Raw genomic sequence first — 16846 nt, forward strand, 5'->3', positions numbered from 1 at the left:
GCAGCCCCCGCGCCGGACGTCCTTTCCCAGGGAGCTTGCATCTTGAACTGCCTGCCCGTTAGGACCCATCTGTGAGCATAGTGGCCGCTGCCAGCTCGGAGGGCACCTGCCAGGGCACACCCAGAGCCGGCCCCTCGCGGCAGGTGCCTCTTCTCGGTGCTGCCACCCACGCCTAGCGGCACCGCCGTCGCAGTGAGCTTTCGGTGACAGCTCGCCCAGGGCCCTCGTCCCTCCAGCAGAGCAGGCAGCCCTGTCCCACTGCGGTTCAGGCAGCTGGGAAGACACGCCCACCACTCACAGTAGCCGTCCGACTTAGAGCCTCTCCCCGACATGCGTGTTCCTGCCGTGCAGATGGGAATGGGCAGCAGGGGCAGTGCATCGGTCGCAGGTGCTCAGGACCGCTTCCCTCTTAACCTGTGGGGTCCCCTCCTCGCCTGTTGTCTGAATTCGCCCTGTGTACCAGCTGCTGTTGTGTGCGCTGGACTTTCCATGCTCACCTGTGTCCTTGGAGAGAGACCCCCTCCAAAGGGCTTATTAGTCCTTAGTAATAAACAAGAGCCTTCCTACTGTGACTCATAAGCGTGCCTTGATTTAAGATACAGTGCTGACTTGGAGACCAGAGCAAGCAGCACTTTGCAGTCCTCCCTCCCCCCCTCCCTCCCGCAAACATTCATTGAGGGCCCGGTATTGGCTGGACCTCGCTGGAGCTGGGACACCCCCATGAACAAGAACAAGTCAGACAAGACCCCTTCTGCCCTGGGCTTTGGTGGGTATTGGCTTTGGCCCCGGGGACCCCAGGACCTTAGGGCCTGGGATACCAGGACCTTAGGGCCTGGGATGGAATGAGAGGTGTTCAGTTGGGAAGAGAGAAGGACTGACAGCTGCTCCCCAGTGGAGAGAGGGGTCTTGTGGAAGAAAGGTTGGCGCTGTCCTTACCTACAGGGGCTTGTATACAGAAGGCACTCAAAAGGGCTTTGACTCGAATGTAAGAAGCATCTTCAGCCCTGGAAAAAGCCTGCCTGCGGAGGGGGAACTGTACAGCTGTGCTTGGTCCCACGCTGGCTCGGTGGGGACGTGGATGCAGGCAGCCTGTGGTCCTCATCTTGCCTCCTGCCCGGCTGTGTACTTGTTTTCAAGTCTTGTTTTACTTAGGATCTTCTGTGTTAAGTAGGTTTGGCTCACCATCCCCCATCTCTCAATGTTTTTAAAATTCTTGTTCTTGTCAGGTTTGGTGTCAGGAGTGTGCTACTTTTATTAAGGGAAACTTTCTATATTTTTCTGTGCTCTGAAGTTTCTGGAGCATGGGAACGATTTATTCTTGAGGGAAAGGGATTGCCGTAGATGGCGCCCCCTTTTGGTTGGTGTGGGCAGGATTTCCGGAGCTGACAGGAGCTCCTCTCTTCAGTGCAGGTCCTAATCTGAAGGAGTGGCTGAGGGAGCAGTTTTGTGACCACCCGCTGGAGCACTGTGAGGACACGAGGCTCCATGACGCCGCCTACGTGGGGGACCTCCAGACCCTCAGGAGCCTGTTGCAGGAGGAGAGCTACCGCAGGTGAGCATCGCTGTCGGGGGGGGGCTGCCCCGTACTTGGGCCCTGTGGGTCTGTGCGCAGCCGAGGCTCACAGCCCAGGTGGGAGGCACACTGTCTGGTTGCAGGTGAAGAGCCTGACGCTTTCCGATTTTAGAGGACAGGGAAAAAAGGAGGTGGAGGAGCATGGTCAGACTCCTAGGAGACAGCAGGTACTGAGGTCAGGGAGACCTGAGTTCAAGTCCAGCTCTGTCATTTGACCTTTATATTTTCTGGCAGCTTCTGGCCTCGTGGTGTCAGCTTCTTCGGTGTTACTCCTGAGGCAGCACTGTTACCCTCTCCAGCAGCGGTAGCCCTGCCCCTGTGAAGGTCTCTGGCTCTTTATGCTCAGTGGTACACTGCATTCACCTTCCTCGTGTATTTTCTTCTGGTTATCCCCTGGGGTTCAGATCGCCTGATGTGCCACACGTGACCTCATTCCTGGCGTAGTCCTCTCTGACTTCTCAGGTCCTCAGTCCTCTGTCTCATCCACCAGGCGTGTGCTCGGTGCTCAGTTTCTTGTTCACTTTGTCCATAGTGCCCTGCCTGTTGCCCTGCCAACTCTTGTCAGTCCCTTCAATGCGGTTCAAGCTCTTTCTTCCCAGCAGTGGAATCTTGCGGCTCCTTCTTCCTACTTGGCACACCTGGGAGAGATCAGAGGCTTCCTGCTTTCTGGGGTGTTTTCTGATTGCTTGGGTGCTTAAGACTGGAGTCCCAACTAGATTTGAAACTGCAACCGAACATCACCGTGCTTTTTCCGTGTTTTTCTTTCCCCTTCAGGACTGAGTTGAGAGAAGAAATGCCTGCATGTGGATACGAATCCAATACCACCTTTGTGGATAGTTCCCCAAAAAAGGGTTTTTGCCCTGGCTGTGTGGCTCAGTTGGTTGGACCATCATCCTGTACACCGAAAGGTTGCAGGTTCGATCCCTGGTCAGGGTGCCTATGGGCGGCAACTGATCGATGTTTCTCTCTCACATAGATATTTCTCTCTCCTTCTTTCCTCTCTCTCAAAAATCAATGAAAATAACCCTGGCTGGTGTGCTTAGTGTTGAGAGTATTGACCCACACACCACAGGGTTGTGGGTTCAATTTCTGGTGAAGGCCACGTACCTGGGTTTCAGGTTCTATTCTCAGCTTTGGTCAGGGTGTGTGTGGGAGGCAACCAACTAATGTGTCTCTCTCACATCGATGTTTCTCTCTCTCTCTCCCTCCCTCCCTCTCTTCCACTCTCTATGAAAAAAAATCAATGGAAAAAATATCCTTGGGTGAGGATTAACAAAAAGAAATAATACTATTTATTTTTAAAAATATATTTTATTGATTTTTTACAGAGAGGAAGGGAGAGGGATAGAGAGTTAGAAACATCGATGAGAGAGAAACATCGATCAGCTGCCTCTTGCACACTCCCTACTGGGGATGTGCCCGCAGCCAAGGTACATGCCCTTGACTGGAATCGAACCTGGGACCCTTGAGTCCGCAGGCTGACGCTCTATCCATTGAGCCAAACCGGTCAGGGAGAAATAATACTATTTAAATAAAACAAATGAAAATATATTCTCTGGTGAGGATTAAAAAGAAAGGGTTTCTAACACTATAGAAATAGGTTTCTTTCTGCTTTTCCTTATAATATCTCAGTATTAATCCCTTACAGCAGATATTAGTATTAAGAAAAAGCTCTAAATGTCCATAAAGAATTGTTATACAAAGACATCAGGTGGATTACACACTAATATTCAATGTGAATGACTCAAGCCCAAAGCAAACCTTAAGTTTGCTGCTTTCCAGTAGAATAAAAACAGCAGAATAACGTCGAGTGCAGCTAGGTTTTAGATCAACTGTTTTTATATTGCTTTTCCAAGTGCTTCTTTCTTCTTTCTTTACTCAAGTACGGTGACTCCTGCTTGCTGACGATGTTTTTGCTGCTGTGTATTTCTTTGGTGAGGTGTACTTGGAGTGTTCCTTGGCCTTCTTGGCCAGTGGAAGCTAGTTCCCAGCTGAAGGAGGAGCCCGACCCACTGCACGTTTCTGCGTCACTGCTCCTGTGGTCTGGGTTCCTGAGCGGTGTCCAAGGCTGCTTGGGGAACTTGAGGTGAACCGTGCCTCAGTTGGTGACTTGGAGTGTCAGTGGGTTGCACGGATGGCATTCCTGGACAGGGAGCCCTGGTCTGATTGTCACTTCCGATGAGAGCTGAGTCTGCACAGGCTCCCTCCATTGCTGTTGGCCAGGAGTGTAGGCCTGTGCAGCTTTAGTGGTTCCTGCAGGCTGTGATTTGTGCTGTGTCAGATCAAAGGGCCCACAGTGGTCACCTAGTCCAGGGAGAATACCAAGGCCCGAAGCGTGGTCCAACCTTAGGCCTTCGCAGGTAGGCCCAAGCTGGGGAAAGGAGCCTAGGGCCCGAGCAGATTCCCGTGAGTGCTGTCCTCCATGCTGCCCCGCCTCCCTAGGCAGACCCTGCCCTCTGTGGAGCAGCCCGAGATCTTCTCTAGTGTCCCTCCGTGTACCTGGGCCTCAGATTTCTTTTCTGTAGAATGGATCCAGCAGGGTGAACATGTGAGCGCTGTGGAAGCAAAGGGGTGGCTGTTTTAGGAGCTTGGCCCCCTTCTCTCTGTTCCTAGTCTCGGTACGAGGGCAGGCACAGCAGCTTGTGGGTTTCCCAGTGCCGCCCCTCATGGCCTGGATCCCTGTGTTCTCTCTCAGCCGCATCAACGAGAAGTCCGTCTGGTGCTGTGGCTGGCTCCCCTGCACACCGCTGCGAATCGCGGCCACTGCTGGCCACGGGAACTGTGTGGACTTCCTTATCCGGAAGGGGGCCGAGGTGGACCTCGTGGATGTGAAGGGACAGACGGCCCTGTATGTGGCCGTGGTGAATGGACACCTGGAGAGTGCCCAGATCCTCCTTGAAGCCGGGGCTGACCCCAATGGAAGCCGGCACCATCGCAGCACCCCGGTCTACCACGCCTCCCGCGTGGGCAGGGCCGACATACTGAAGGCCCTCATCAGGTCAGTACTGCCAGGCCCGCCCCCATGGCCTCTGAGGGCCACCACGGGGAACTGCAGCCATGGTCTCACTCCTTGATTTCCATATTTGCTTGTTTTTTTTCTCTTTCTCTCTCTCTCAAATTAGACTTGTTAGAGGATTTGTCTATTTTGTTAATCTTTTTAAAGAGTTACTTCTTACCTGTATCAGTTTTCTTGTTGTTTTTTTTTTACTGATTAATTGCTATTTTTAATCTCTGTTTTCCATAACTTTTGAGTTATATGCTTATTCACGTTTTTCTTGATAATAATGTAAATATTTGCCTATAGCTTTGGCCATCCACTAGGCTTTTTCCTCATTTTTAAATGTAGTTGAAGTTGAGTTCTTTTTTTTTTTAATATATGTTTTTATTGATTTCAGAGAGGAAGGGAGAGGGAGCAAGAGATAGAAACATCAATGATGAGAGAGAATCATTGATTGTCTGCCTCCTGCTCGCCCCACACTGGGGATTAAGCCCTGCAACCTGGGCATGTGCCCTGACTGGAAAAACAACCATGACTTCCTGGTTCAGTGCTCAACCACTGAGCCACACTGGCCAGGCAAGTTTAGTTCTTCTTTGTTCTTATAGTTATGGAAAAGAAAGTTTTATCTAATTGTATCATATTGTGCTCAGATAATATGGCCCACCTAATTTCCATTTTGGGGATTCTTTGAATTAAATATCTTTTTGTGAATGTTAGACTACATTGTTGTGGGTGCTTGTAATAAAGTACATGATCATGGGTGTTTTGTGTGCGTAGTACAGTATGGTTGCCTCAATTATGTGATTCAGAGTTCCTCTCTCTGTTTTTACATTTTTAACCAAATTCAGAGACTCTGTTACTGTCTAATCACTGTTGTAATTTGTTTCCCCTGTATTTCTAATAGTTTTTGCTTTCTGTATTTTGATGCTAATTGAGTTCATAAAAGTTCTTGCTTATTGATTATGCTCATTATCAAAACAAAAGTGTTTTTTTGAATGAAAAACCTATTAGTTTCATTGAAGGCTCCTTTACTTAGCACTCTGTAACTGTGAGCTTTAATCTTCCCAGGTTAATCTTGGTGTTCACCTTTATTATTTGACTGTCTGGGGTTCTTTGTTTTTAATACAGTTAACATTATTGGTGTAGCTGCTGTTAGGTCTGTTTCTTAACTGTTCTACAGCTTATGTCTTTGTTCCATGATCTATGCTTTCTTTGCTTTCTCTTTCTAGCATTTTGGATGGTTTGTGGTCTTATTTTAATTGTGCTGGTGGTTACCTTTTTTCCTTATTTGAACCAGGTTGCATTTTCATTTTCCATATCTCCAGTGACTTATTTCTACCAAAGATGCCCTTTTCCCTCCCTTACTCAGGAGGCAGCTCCTTTGTGGTTGACCGAGTGCAGTTTAGGTACCGGTTCTCAGAGTCAAAGGACTAGGTAAGGGTTCTGTTGTTTCAGGTTGCAGTGGGGTGGTTCAGGGAGCAGGGACCTGACATTCCCCTCGCCCAGCACAGAACGTGGTTTTGAATTCAGGTACCGAGAATATATTAATTCCATTCTGTACTAAATGGCTATGAAATTGACCTTTGGAAAGGCAAATGGGATGATATGGCTGTGATATTGAGGGTGGTAGAGCGGTGATGCCTTTTCTCCTTGTCAAGGCTTTCTAGCCTGATAGGCTAAGCCCTGTATTTTTGCGTCTCGGAGAACATAAGTCATTAACTTGGAAATGTTTCTGAGTAGGTGAAGTTTCATCTTGGTCCCTGAGGTCCCTCTGGGCACTTCAGTCATCCTGACGCACAGCTGCTTTGAATTAAGTGAGGCCTGGCTTTGAGAGATGCACTCGCAGTGGCTTGTGGAGAAAGGTCATTAAGGCATCTGGTTCCCTCCTGGAGCGCGGACACTACTTCCACAGTGAGGTCCCCAGAACATGTGCTACCCTATTGAGAGTTTGTGTGTTCTCAGTGGTGAGTCAGTGACTTGGGAAATGGGAGTGCTGTGGTTGGTTCCTGATGGACAGTCCGACCTGAGCATCCCCTGCCTTCCCACCATTGCCCCAGGCCGGGCTTTCTTCTAGCACTGGTAGTGGTGTCCTCTGCAAGTAAGCCTCCGTCCCGTTGCTTGGTGTATGTTGCTGATGCTTTTTTAAAAAGGTAAGGAGTGGTATTTCTCTATGTGCAAGTTATGTTGATTTATTGAGTTGTCCCAGGGGTTCCTTGCCAGTGATATTAAAAGCAGTAGGGAATTTTGGAAAATATTCAGGATTAAAATGAACTGGCTCTCATCCAATATATTTTTATGAGTGGATGCAGGGCTGTCTTTCCCATAGCTCAGCTAATACCAGATTGTCATATTGCCCAAAATTACAAACATTTTGGAAAACAAACCCCTGAGAATGAGGGAAAAAAAATCAGTGCTTGAAACCTAGTTCCCTTTTCTTAATTGATTGAGTGTGTGAAATGAAATAGAGTTTCTGCGTGGTTTGGTGTGTGTTTTAGAATGTTTCCTCCTCCCTCCTAGGGTGTCTGGGAGAGTGATGTTTGCACTTGTAGTGTCTGATGATGCCACACGGTGGCGTCAGTGGGAGGTCCATGCCGTCTTTTCTTTACAGGCCTGTGCTGCTGGAGAGTGGCAGTGCAGGTTCCACAGGACACTGGGACAGAGCACAAGCGTGGTGCTGGCTGTGACTGCAGGCCAGCCATTTTTGGGAAGGCATGGGAAACACTGCTGTTCCCTCTGCCCCATCGTCCTACTGCCTACAAACGCCCATTTCTAATTCAGGTGAAGCGTGTGATGACAAAGCTTGGGAGGCACCGCGGGACTGGCTCAAGGCCACAGGTGCTGGCTGGCTGGTGTTTACTCGATTAGAGTAGGTACTGCCTCTTTGCCAGGACCCCCGGAAGTGAGGCTGTGCTTCCCACTGCATTCTGTGAGGCTGCATGTGACTCCAGTTGTTCCTGATACCGCTGACATCCCGGCGATCTTGTGGTTAACGTGGCGTCTGCCAGGTTATTCTTTTTCCCTCTGTAATTAATTCATTTGTGGAGAGGTATACTTTGCAAACATGCATATCTTCTATTTCTCATCAGGTTTTTAATTCATTTATTTATGTTAGACTCATGGTTTCCTGTATTACCCACTGAGTTATTATTTAATTATATTGTTAATTATTTTGATGCTTTAATTGCGTCAGATTTGTCTTCGGGACCCCCAGCCAGCCATCTCTCTGTTTTGGACACATCCCCATCTTAGAGCAGTTCCCCACTTTCTCACATAACAAACTGTTCTAGGCTCATCTTGTGCTTTCTGTCTCAGCCCTGGAATTTGAGTCCTGGTTTCTTTGAGTGGAGAATGTGTTTAGAAACCAAGATCAGACACGAGGAGTGCTTATTGCGTGTGGGGTCACTGTTTCCAGGCCCTCCTACTGTGCAGAGCTCAGTCACTTACACACATTCGATCTATGTTTCTCTGTCTGTGAACATCAGCAGATAGGTGTTCACGTGGATGCCTCCAGCTTCTCTTTTCCAACCAGAGAGACCTGGTTTCCCTGTCCTTAACATATTTACTTATTTTGTAACCCAATCTCTATTAATGACTGTTTTGTGGAGAGGTATACTTTACAACCATCTCCTATTACCACTGCCCCTTCCCACACATGCCCCTCACCCACCCCATACCAGGCACATCCTCAGCAGACATCCTCTTCACTTGGCCAGGATGCTGACATCCTGAGCAGGTCTCCCTGCCCGCTGTAGTCAGCGGCCCCTGCTTAGAGTAAAATGACCCAGGTTGGTAGCTTGTGCTTGGCCAAGGAAAACTCCAGATGCCTGATAGAACGTGTCCCTGAATGCAGTGACAAGGCCAGTGCTTGTGGGGGCCCTGAAGGCTCTCTCTGTAGAGTCCTTTAGAGACTGGCTGGTACACACCCACTCGGGTGAGATCATTTCCTACTTCCTGGGCTGCCACTGGGAGTGAGAGGAGGAGGCTCCGAGACAGCCTTAGGGATTAGCTCAGGGACCCCTGAGCAGCCCACCTGGGGGCTGTATGAACCTCCCCGTGCTTCCTGTCCTCATCCTTCCAGGTGACTGATGCACCCAGCAAGCCAGCCTGTCTGGATGTGTAGTATACCTGATGGCACCAGCTGGTACATAGTTGGATTCAAATGTTTCTTTTGCTTTCAGTTTTTAGGGATTGCTCTTTATTTAACAACTAGAGGCCTGGTGCACAGATTCGTGCACTGGTGGGGTCCCTCAGCCTGGCTTGCGGGGATCAGGCCTAAACCGGCTCTCCAGCATCCCTTGAGGGGTCCCAGATTGCGAGAGGTGCAGGCCAGGCTGAGGGACCCCACTGGTACATGATCGGGGCTGGGGAGGGACCGTGGGAGGGCTCCAGGGCGTGTCCAGCCCATATCTCCCAGTCCCAATTGGGGTGGCCGGCTGGGGACAGACTGCAGGAGGGCTCCAGGGTGTGTCCAGCCCGTTTTGCCCAGTCCTGTTTGGGGCGGCTGGCTGGGGAGAGACTTCAGGAGGGCTCCAGGGTGTGTCCAGCCCGTTTCGCCCAGTCCTGATTGGGGCGACCGGCTGGGGAGAGACTTCAGGAGGGCTCCAGGATGTGTCCAGCCTGTCTTGCCCAGTCCTGATTGGCCAGATCCCAGTGGCAAGCTAACCTACCGGTTGGACCGTCTGCCCCCTGGTGGTCAGTGTGCGTCATAGCGAATGGTCGAATGGTTGGACACTTAGCATATAAGGCTTTTATTATATAGGATATACTTTACAACACACAGGTGCGCAAAAGTAGGTTTACAGTTGTAAGTATGCAAAATAGTGTTTATTCTTGTATTATTATTAATTATTGTATTATTTATTTGTATTATAACTGTAAGCCTACTTTTGCCCACTCTGTATATTTACATGGTTTAGAGTCAAGTCTATAAATCAGTGTACAGTTGACCCTGGGAGTTAGGGGTGCTGTCCCTTGTGCCGTCTAAAATCTGAGTGTAACTTTGAGTCCTCCAAAACTTAACTGTAGTTGTATCTCAGTATCCCCAGGGGCAGAGGGGTTGGTTCCAGGACCCTCACAGATACCAAAATTCACAGATGCTGAAGTCCCTTATATAAAATGACATAGAACAATGCATACAGTTGGCCCTCACAGCCAAGAGTCCCACCCATGGATCAGAATGCTGTATTCAAACTGTGGTTGGTTGAATCTGTAGCTACGAAGCCCCAGGGATACAGAGGGCCAACTGAATATTGAAAAAGACCCGCGTATAAGTGGACCCATGTGGTTCAAACCCACCTTCAAGGGTCAACTTTATTTTATAATTTTCCTCATGCAAATCTTGGATACACTGTTAAGTTTATGCTTAGCTATCTCACTTTAACATTTATTTTGCTATCATAAATGTGGTCTTTCCCACTTTATATTTAACTTGTTTTTGTTTGTATATATGAAGGCTGTTGTTTTACAACTTGCTACTGTAATAAAGCTCATTGCTTGTTAGTTGTATTTTCAGTAATTATTTAGGGCTTTCCAGACACAGTCATGGCCTCTGAAAACAGGAAGTTTTACCTCTTCCTTTCCTATCTTAATAAGCTCATTTTTCCTCTTGTCTAATTGCATTAATACCTTTATTTACAGAAGGTAGGAGTGTGCGTTGCTCCTGGCTTTAGTGGGAAAGCCAAGTGTTTCCTGACTTCTGGGGTCAGGAAGTCTTTTTTATTGTGTTAAGGAAACATCTATCATTTACTGTCTTATTAGAGTTTTTAAGCATGCATAAGTGTTGAGTTTTATCATGTGCCTTTTCTTTTGCATCAATAGAGGCAAACATGATTTTCCCCTTAGTTCTCTGAATATGATGGGTTATCTCAATAGCGTTTCTAATATTGGAACTACCGTGGCATTCTTGCAGTAATCCCCCTGAGGTCCTGGTATGTTGCTTTCTTAATGTTTTTGGATTCTCTTTGCTAACATAAGTGTAGTTAGTTGGTAGTTTTTCTTTATGGTGTGGCCTTTATCAGGTTTGGGGAATATTGTTTTGGTGATCTCATAAGATAAATTCGGAAGTTTTCCTTTGTTTAGTAGTTTAGCTGTGGGATTGTTGGATCTTTGAAGATTTGAGAGAATTTCCTTACAAATTTGTGAATGGGTTATAGGTTTCTAACTACTGCTTACTTGCTGGAAGTAATGAGACTGATGTGATCTGTGGCATCTCCAGTGGTCCCCAGTGCTCATGGGGTTCAGGCCCATCTCCTTGGGGTGTGTGGGAATCTGTTGACACCATTAGTCCCCTGAAAGGTCTGATCATCCCCGTGTCTCCCCTGTAGGTACGGGGCTGATGTCGACATCAACCACCACATTTTTCCTGACATCCGGCCGCCCTTTTCCCGGCGCCTCACCTCCTTGGTGGTCTGCCCCTTGTATATCAGCGCAGCCTACCACAACCTCCAGTGCTTCAAGCTGCTGCTTCAGGCAGGGGCGAACCCCGACTTCAACTGCAACGGGCCCGTCAACACGCAGGGTTTCTGCAGGGGCTCCCCCGGGTGCGTCATGGATGCTGTCCTGCGTCACGGCTGCGAGGCGGCCTTTGTGAGTCTGCTCGTGGAGTTTGGAGCCAACCTGAACCTGGTGAAGTGGGAGTCCCTGGGCCCAGAGTCCAGAGGCAGAAGGAAGGTGGACCCCGAGGCCCTGCAGGTCTTTAAAGAGGCCAGAAGTAAGCGGCCCGAATTCAGTTCTGACTTGCTGTCTGTTTGGGACACTTGAATGAACCAAGTCGTAGCAATTAAAAAAAATTACCTCCAACTAAGCACATGGTCAGAATCTTCGGTTAGGGCTAGGACTTTTCCAGAATGGTCTTCCAGATCGGTCTTCTCTTTAGAATTCCTACATACCAAGAGCTGATACCAGGAAATCTATAAAAGTACATGTTCTCAAAGCTCCTAAAATTATATATATTTTTCCCCTTTGCTCCGCTCTATGACCCCAAATTCTTCCATTTCTATTTAGTTTTTATAAGACATATTTTTTTAATCCTCACCCGAGGATATGTATTTCATTGATTTTTAGAGAGTGGAAAGGAGGGGGAGAGATACAGAGGGAAAAACATCAATGTGAGAGACACATCAATTGGTTGCTTCCTGCCCGCAGCCCGACGGGCTGGGGATTGAGCCTGCAACCCAGGTACGTGCTCTTGATCAGAATCAAATTTGAGACACTTCAGTCCCCGGGCTGATGCTCTAACCACTGAGCAAAACCAGCTAGGGCTCTAATTTGATTTTTAAATGTTTGCCTTGAACAGATTATAAGCCCATCTTTTAGGGTTTCCCATTTTCTTTGGTTTGGGATTGTGTGATAAGTCTAACTTCTGTTAGAATAAGTCCATCATTTGCTTATTTATGCACAAAGATTTTGCTAATGAATTAATATGTTGACAGCCAGAGTCTGCAGTTGATGGGGCTGGGTCTTGTCAGAGGCTCTCTGGGGCTTGGAATTTACCTCGAGTGTCCTGTGCAGGCACTGTGCCCTCTGACCTGCCCCTGCCCAGCCTCATTGCTGCCTGAGTCCTGGGCATCTGGGTTGACAGCTGGCCCTCACCTCGTACAAACTTGAGTTTGTTGTACTTGGTTGTTGGGTTCCCTGGAGCTGTCACTGATATGTGCTTCCATGGGCCTTCCCCGGGAAACCTGGTGGTTGGAGTTGTTCTGATAGAATTAAGCTGTCTATCTAAGTTCATGCCTGTTGCCCAAGTCAGAGACATGGCTAGGCTTTTTTGACCCGGAGCAAAATTGTCAGCCTGTCCTCCTCACCTGTCGTTCAGCCGCTCTCCCAGACCCCTGAGGGGCTTTTGGGATCGATCCAGAGCAAACCGTAACAGAGGGTGGGAGGCAGTGTTTACAGCTGCCGGGGCTTTCAGTGGTCAGCTCTGACTTCTCTGTGTGGGGAATTGAACACAGCTGAGGAGATGCTGTCAGCCAGCAGGTGCCCCAGGTAATGAGGATTTCCCTGCTTTTGCAGACGGAAGGAGCAGGTAGCAAGGCCTTTTTCACCACAGCTCGTGACCCTTGCTCTAAAATTGGGAAGTTGGCAGTGAGCATCTGTGCCTGTCAGTCACAGCCAGCCTTTGCTCCTCAGAGTTAGAAGAGGAATTAATCTCTCTCCTCTGTCTCTCTGTTCCTTCCCATGGCCTCCCAGGTGTCCCCAGGGCTTTGCTGAATCTGTGTCGTGTGGCCGTGAGAAGAGCTCTTGGCAAGTACCGACTCCATCTGATTCCCTCGCTGCCGCTGCCAGACCCCATAAAAAAGTTCCTGCTGTACGAGTAGAAGGCAGTGCAGCAGTGGTTTGCAGCGTGGAAGGAGGTGATCTGTGGGGAAGCTGGACCTGCTTCTTGCCCCTGTGAGCCCATCCTGTGCTGACAGATCGTATTTGGCTGTTGCTAGGCAGACAGCCTTGTTCTTCTGGGTTGTAATTCCATCTCAGGTCTTGGACATCGGACAGTCTCTGGGTCATTATCAGCTGAGAGGCTCATACAGAACTTCATGTTATTCTTCCTCAGTGTCTGTTTTGGATTTTCCCAGCTGCAGATGGATGAGTGGGCCTGGAAATGTGTGCAGGTACAGGCTGTGGTCGGAGAACTCAGCACTTCCCAGAGCTGTGCTTCTGTCTGTGGTTTTACTTCTCAATTTAATTGTTTGATTCATCTTTCTGATATCCAATGAAAAGGGAGTTTTTGGTAAAAAAGTGGAGTGCAGAAATACAGCTCATGAACTTGCTGGTTGTCCCTTGCTCCTGGGGTTGACATGTGACGCATGTCGTTCGCACACCCCTTCCTTGCCAGTTCAGTGTTCTCTCCTTGTGGTGGGGAGTCCTACTGTCTTCAGTCAAGGCTGGTTCCTGGCTGTGAGGATTGGCTGTGTTATCTCAAAGTCAGTGCCTGCATTTGTTTGCAATCAAAAGAGATAGCGTCTGCATTCCCCAGCGCTGTACCTGTTCTGGTACCTGACTGCTTGGCATCGTGCCACAGGTCCCGAGTTTTCTGCCATTTCACTCTGGGGAGCTTGCAGACATCGTTTGGACCAAGGCCTGCCCAGCAGCATCCACTGCCAGTTGCAGTGGGAAAAGAGACCTGCAGCGCTGCCTGTCTCCTAGTCCCTGCACACATCAGCGTGGCAACCACCTGTCCTGGGTGCGGCCAGGCTGTCAGCTGCTGGTGTCAAACACCTGTGGTTGGTGATTGCTCTGTTTGGGACCTGATGTCTTGGTGGTGTTTCTAGAACCTAAGTGGATAGTGGTGAGATCAGGTCTCCCCCTGGCCTGCTGGGGTGGTGGTAGGTGAGCGAAGCGAGTGGGTTGTCATCTGACATCTGGGCTGTGGGTGGGGCTCGCTCTCACACCTGGGCCCTAAAGGAGGAGTTTCAGGAGTGGTGCTTAGCTCACCTTTCAGCTTTTCCAATCCTGGGTCCCCTTTTTCTGCTGCCTGTTTGGCTCAGGCGCTCTCCAGGTGAGCCATGCTGCAGAGTTATGTGTGCTCTGCGCCTGCCCTGCTGGGTGTTGTCTGCAGGGCCTGTTGAGGGCACAGCTCCCCAGCGCTGTCCTGGGTAGAGGGTGGCTGTGTTCGGGGCTTTCTGGAAAGCAGCCCCTGGGATTGCTGCCAGCCCAGGAGCCCCCACGTGCAGGCACGACCTTCCGGCTGCACAGGGCTGGGCTCAGCTCTTCCTTTCTGGAGGACAGGTTGCTCCCTGGGTTCAGCTAGTGTCTAGTGAGTTTTTGCAGAATCCCTACGATTTGGAGGTCAGCCTGCCTGAAACTTCATAGCTGCCAAACATGAGCCTGAGGACAGTGTGAACAGTCAGTTGCTTCAGGCCCCTCTGCTTGTTTAGAGTGACACTTTACTAAAGCTCCTTGTCTTTTGTTGGCAAGAGTGGGCTACGAATAGGAACAATAACTTCCTGTCAGAGCACTTTATACAATCATGTTTCCAAGCCCTGGGCGTCCAAGAGCTGAGGCTACTGCCTGGCCGGCCCAGAGCCTTCCTCAGGAAAGGGCACAGGCAACCAGTGGGAAGGAGCCCAGCCCCCAGCCTAGGCCGCGGCGCCTCTGACTGTCTGCGTAGTCCTGAGCTCTGGGCCGTGGCTGCTGTGGGGGCAGCGTTGATAACTCCGAGAATTCAGCTTTGGCACCTGGGTGAGGTGTGGAATGTATTTCCCAAGCCCACCTGTGTCACGTTTGTGCCTTTTCATGTTGTTTGTTTATATATTTATTTATTTATACCTGGCTTTATTCCGGAAAAGTGTTTAAGGCAGAGATACTTTAGTTTTGATGTTCAGTTTTGAAATTGGTTAAGTATTAGTCAATGTGTACTTGTTAAACAGATACTTTTAAGAAGAAAGGACAATTAGCAGTTTCCTAATGTAGAATATGTTTCTGTTATCAGGGCTAGGTGCCATCATTTTAAGTTTTTTTCATCTTCCATGAGTTGATTCTGCAAGTGAATGTTTCATGCAGAAGTAGGAAGAGGAACAGCAAGCACAGGACTGAGCAGAGCTTGCCCCGCCCCAGGGGAGCATCTGTGCCTGGGCAGGCCCGTGGGCAGGGAGGCTGCGCTGAGCGAGGCTGTGCCTTCCCCACAGGGCTTACAAGGAGAATGTGTGGGAAGCACTTGGTACTTGAGCAATCCCTGTCACATGTCAGCTGCTGTCCTGGTCACTGTGGCCCCTCTCACCAGTGAGTGATGATGATGGTGCCGTGAGGGCCTGGGACCTTGGGGATCAGGCTTGACCTTGTGTCCCTTGGGGCAGTGAGAGTCCTGGGGTCCACAGCTAGGACTTGGGCACAGCGGGCTCTGTGCAGGTCGGAAGTATAACTTAGAAAGTCCAGTTTATTCAACCTAGAGGGTTGTCTTTTATTCTGAGATTATGTTCTTAATTTGGGTGATAAAATGTCCTTTAATGAAGGTGGTAATAGGGGGCAATTTTTTTTTTTTTAAATCTTGGTGGCAAAACAAATTGTTGGCTGCCTTTTGTCAAGCTGCAGAACTTGTTCAGTTTGCCCATCTCTGAAGTCCCGAAGTCGGGGACCCACAGTTCAGCTGAGGTGTGTTTACATATTGGTGAGAAAGTCCTCTTGGGTCCTGGAAATGGCCCGTGCGCTGTTGGAGGACTGTGGTGTTGCAGTCGCCTCATGCAGGAACGAGCTCTGAGGTCCCTGTGTGGCATGGTCGGAAGTGCATGCTACATCCCGGCGATGACAGGGCCAGCGTCCCTGCAGTGGTGGCTGGCTGACATGAGAGACTCTCCTCTGTATCTTGTGCAGAATATACTCTATATGCTCTCGGCGGTGATAGGATGGAGAAGTGAGGTGGGGGAAGAGTGACTTCTGTTGCTTTAGAGTGTAATTGCTCAGTGTCTGGAATGCGTGGGTATCCTTTCTTTTTAAGTTGCTTTGATTTCGGATCCCTACCAAGTAATGTACAAATGTGCATAAATCCAGTCTAAGCGTGGTGTTTATGGACACCACTCTCTCGTGTATAAAACCACAGTGTGCTGCTGCAGTTCAGCCAGCAGAGTCCTGCCTCGGTGTGTGCACAGCTCCTGTGTGTCCGGGACGTGCCTCAGATAAGGACTGCCCTGAGCACAGCGTCCCCTCAGCTTTGTGATGAGTGTGTTTGACCACAGTGGCTGGGACCTACTGCTCTTGCACTTGTACCTGGTTAAGAACTTTCAAAACTACGATGGACATCTTTATATGTTACTGTAAATTAATAAATGCTTTATTCCCCTATAATTTCTCCAAGTGTCTTAATTTTTTGGACCATTTGTCTCATGGGGTTGATCATGTGAAATTTTTGTGTCTGCAGTTCAGGGGGAAGTATCTGTCTTTCTGCAAAGTTTCTGACGATTTGGAGAGAAGGACTTGTCTAAGCAGGGGTCTCGAACGGCCCTGAGGGTTGATGCACAGCTTTCAACTGCTGGACGAGTCTGTTTCACTTAGTGGGTTTCTGCTTGGAAGAATGTTTGAAACCCACGCTTCCAAGTGAGGCATCTGCCCCTGCAGTGTTCGATGGGGGAGAGGGGGAGGGGGAGACCATGGGCAAGGGCCTTGTTTCTGGGCCCTGTTACATGTGACTTTTTAAAAAATTCTTACCAGAGGATATTTTTTCCATTGATTTTTAGAGAGAGAAAGAGAGAAACATTGACGAGAGAGACACATCTATTGGTTACCTCCCTGATGGGCTGAGGATTGAACCTACAATCGAGGTACATGCCCTTGACTGGGAATTGAAC

The 16846-nt window shown here is 49.1% G+C and overlaps 1 protein-coding gene across 3 annotated transcripts; it reads left to right on the plus strand.

The window, feature by feature from the left end:
* Window positions 1–20: 20 nt before the first annotated feature.
* Window positions 21–16346, plus strand: ASB1 (ankyrin repeat and SOCS box containing 1). Of its 3 annotated transcripts, none has more exons than XM_005863727.2 (5): window positions 21–388; window positions 1411–1552; window positions 4269–4571; window positions 10895–11280; window positions 12759–16346. In XM_005863727.2, exons 1-5 carry the CDS (start codon window positions 331–333, stop codon window positions 12884–12886), a joined length of 1017 nt encoding a protein of 338 aa, XP_005863789.1. In that variant the 5' UTR covers window positions 21–330; the 3' UTR covers window positions 12887–16346. The 3 variants fall into 3 exon arrangements, with proteins under 3 accessions (XP_005863789.1, XP_005863790.1, XP_014393126.1); XM_005863728.2 differs by lacking the exon at window positions 21–388 and adding an exon at window positions 416–766; XM_014537640.1 differs by lacking the exon at window positions 21–388 and adding an exon at window positions 853–1167 and having other exon boundaries at window positions 1406–1552.
* Window positions 16347–16846: the final 500 nt, after the last annotated feature.

This window comes from Myotis brandtii, unplaced genomic scaffold, assembly GCF_000412655.1.
Source record: "Myotis brandtii unplaced genomic scaffold, ASM41265v1 scaffold180, whole genome shotgun sequence".
NCBI lineage: Eukaryota > Metazoa > Chordata > Mammalia > Chiroptera > Vespertilionidae > Myotis > Myotis brandtii.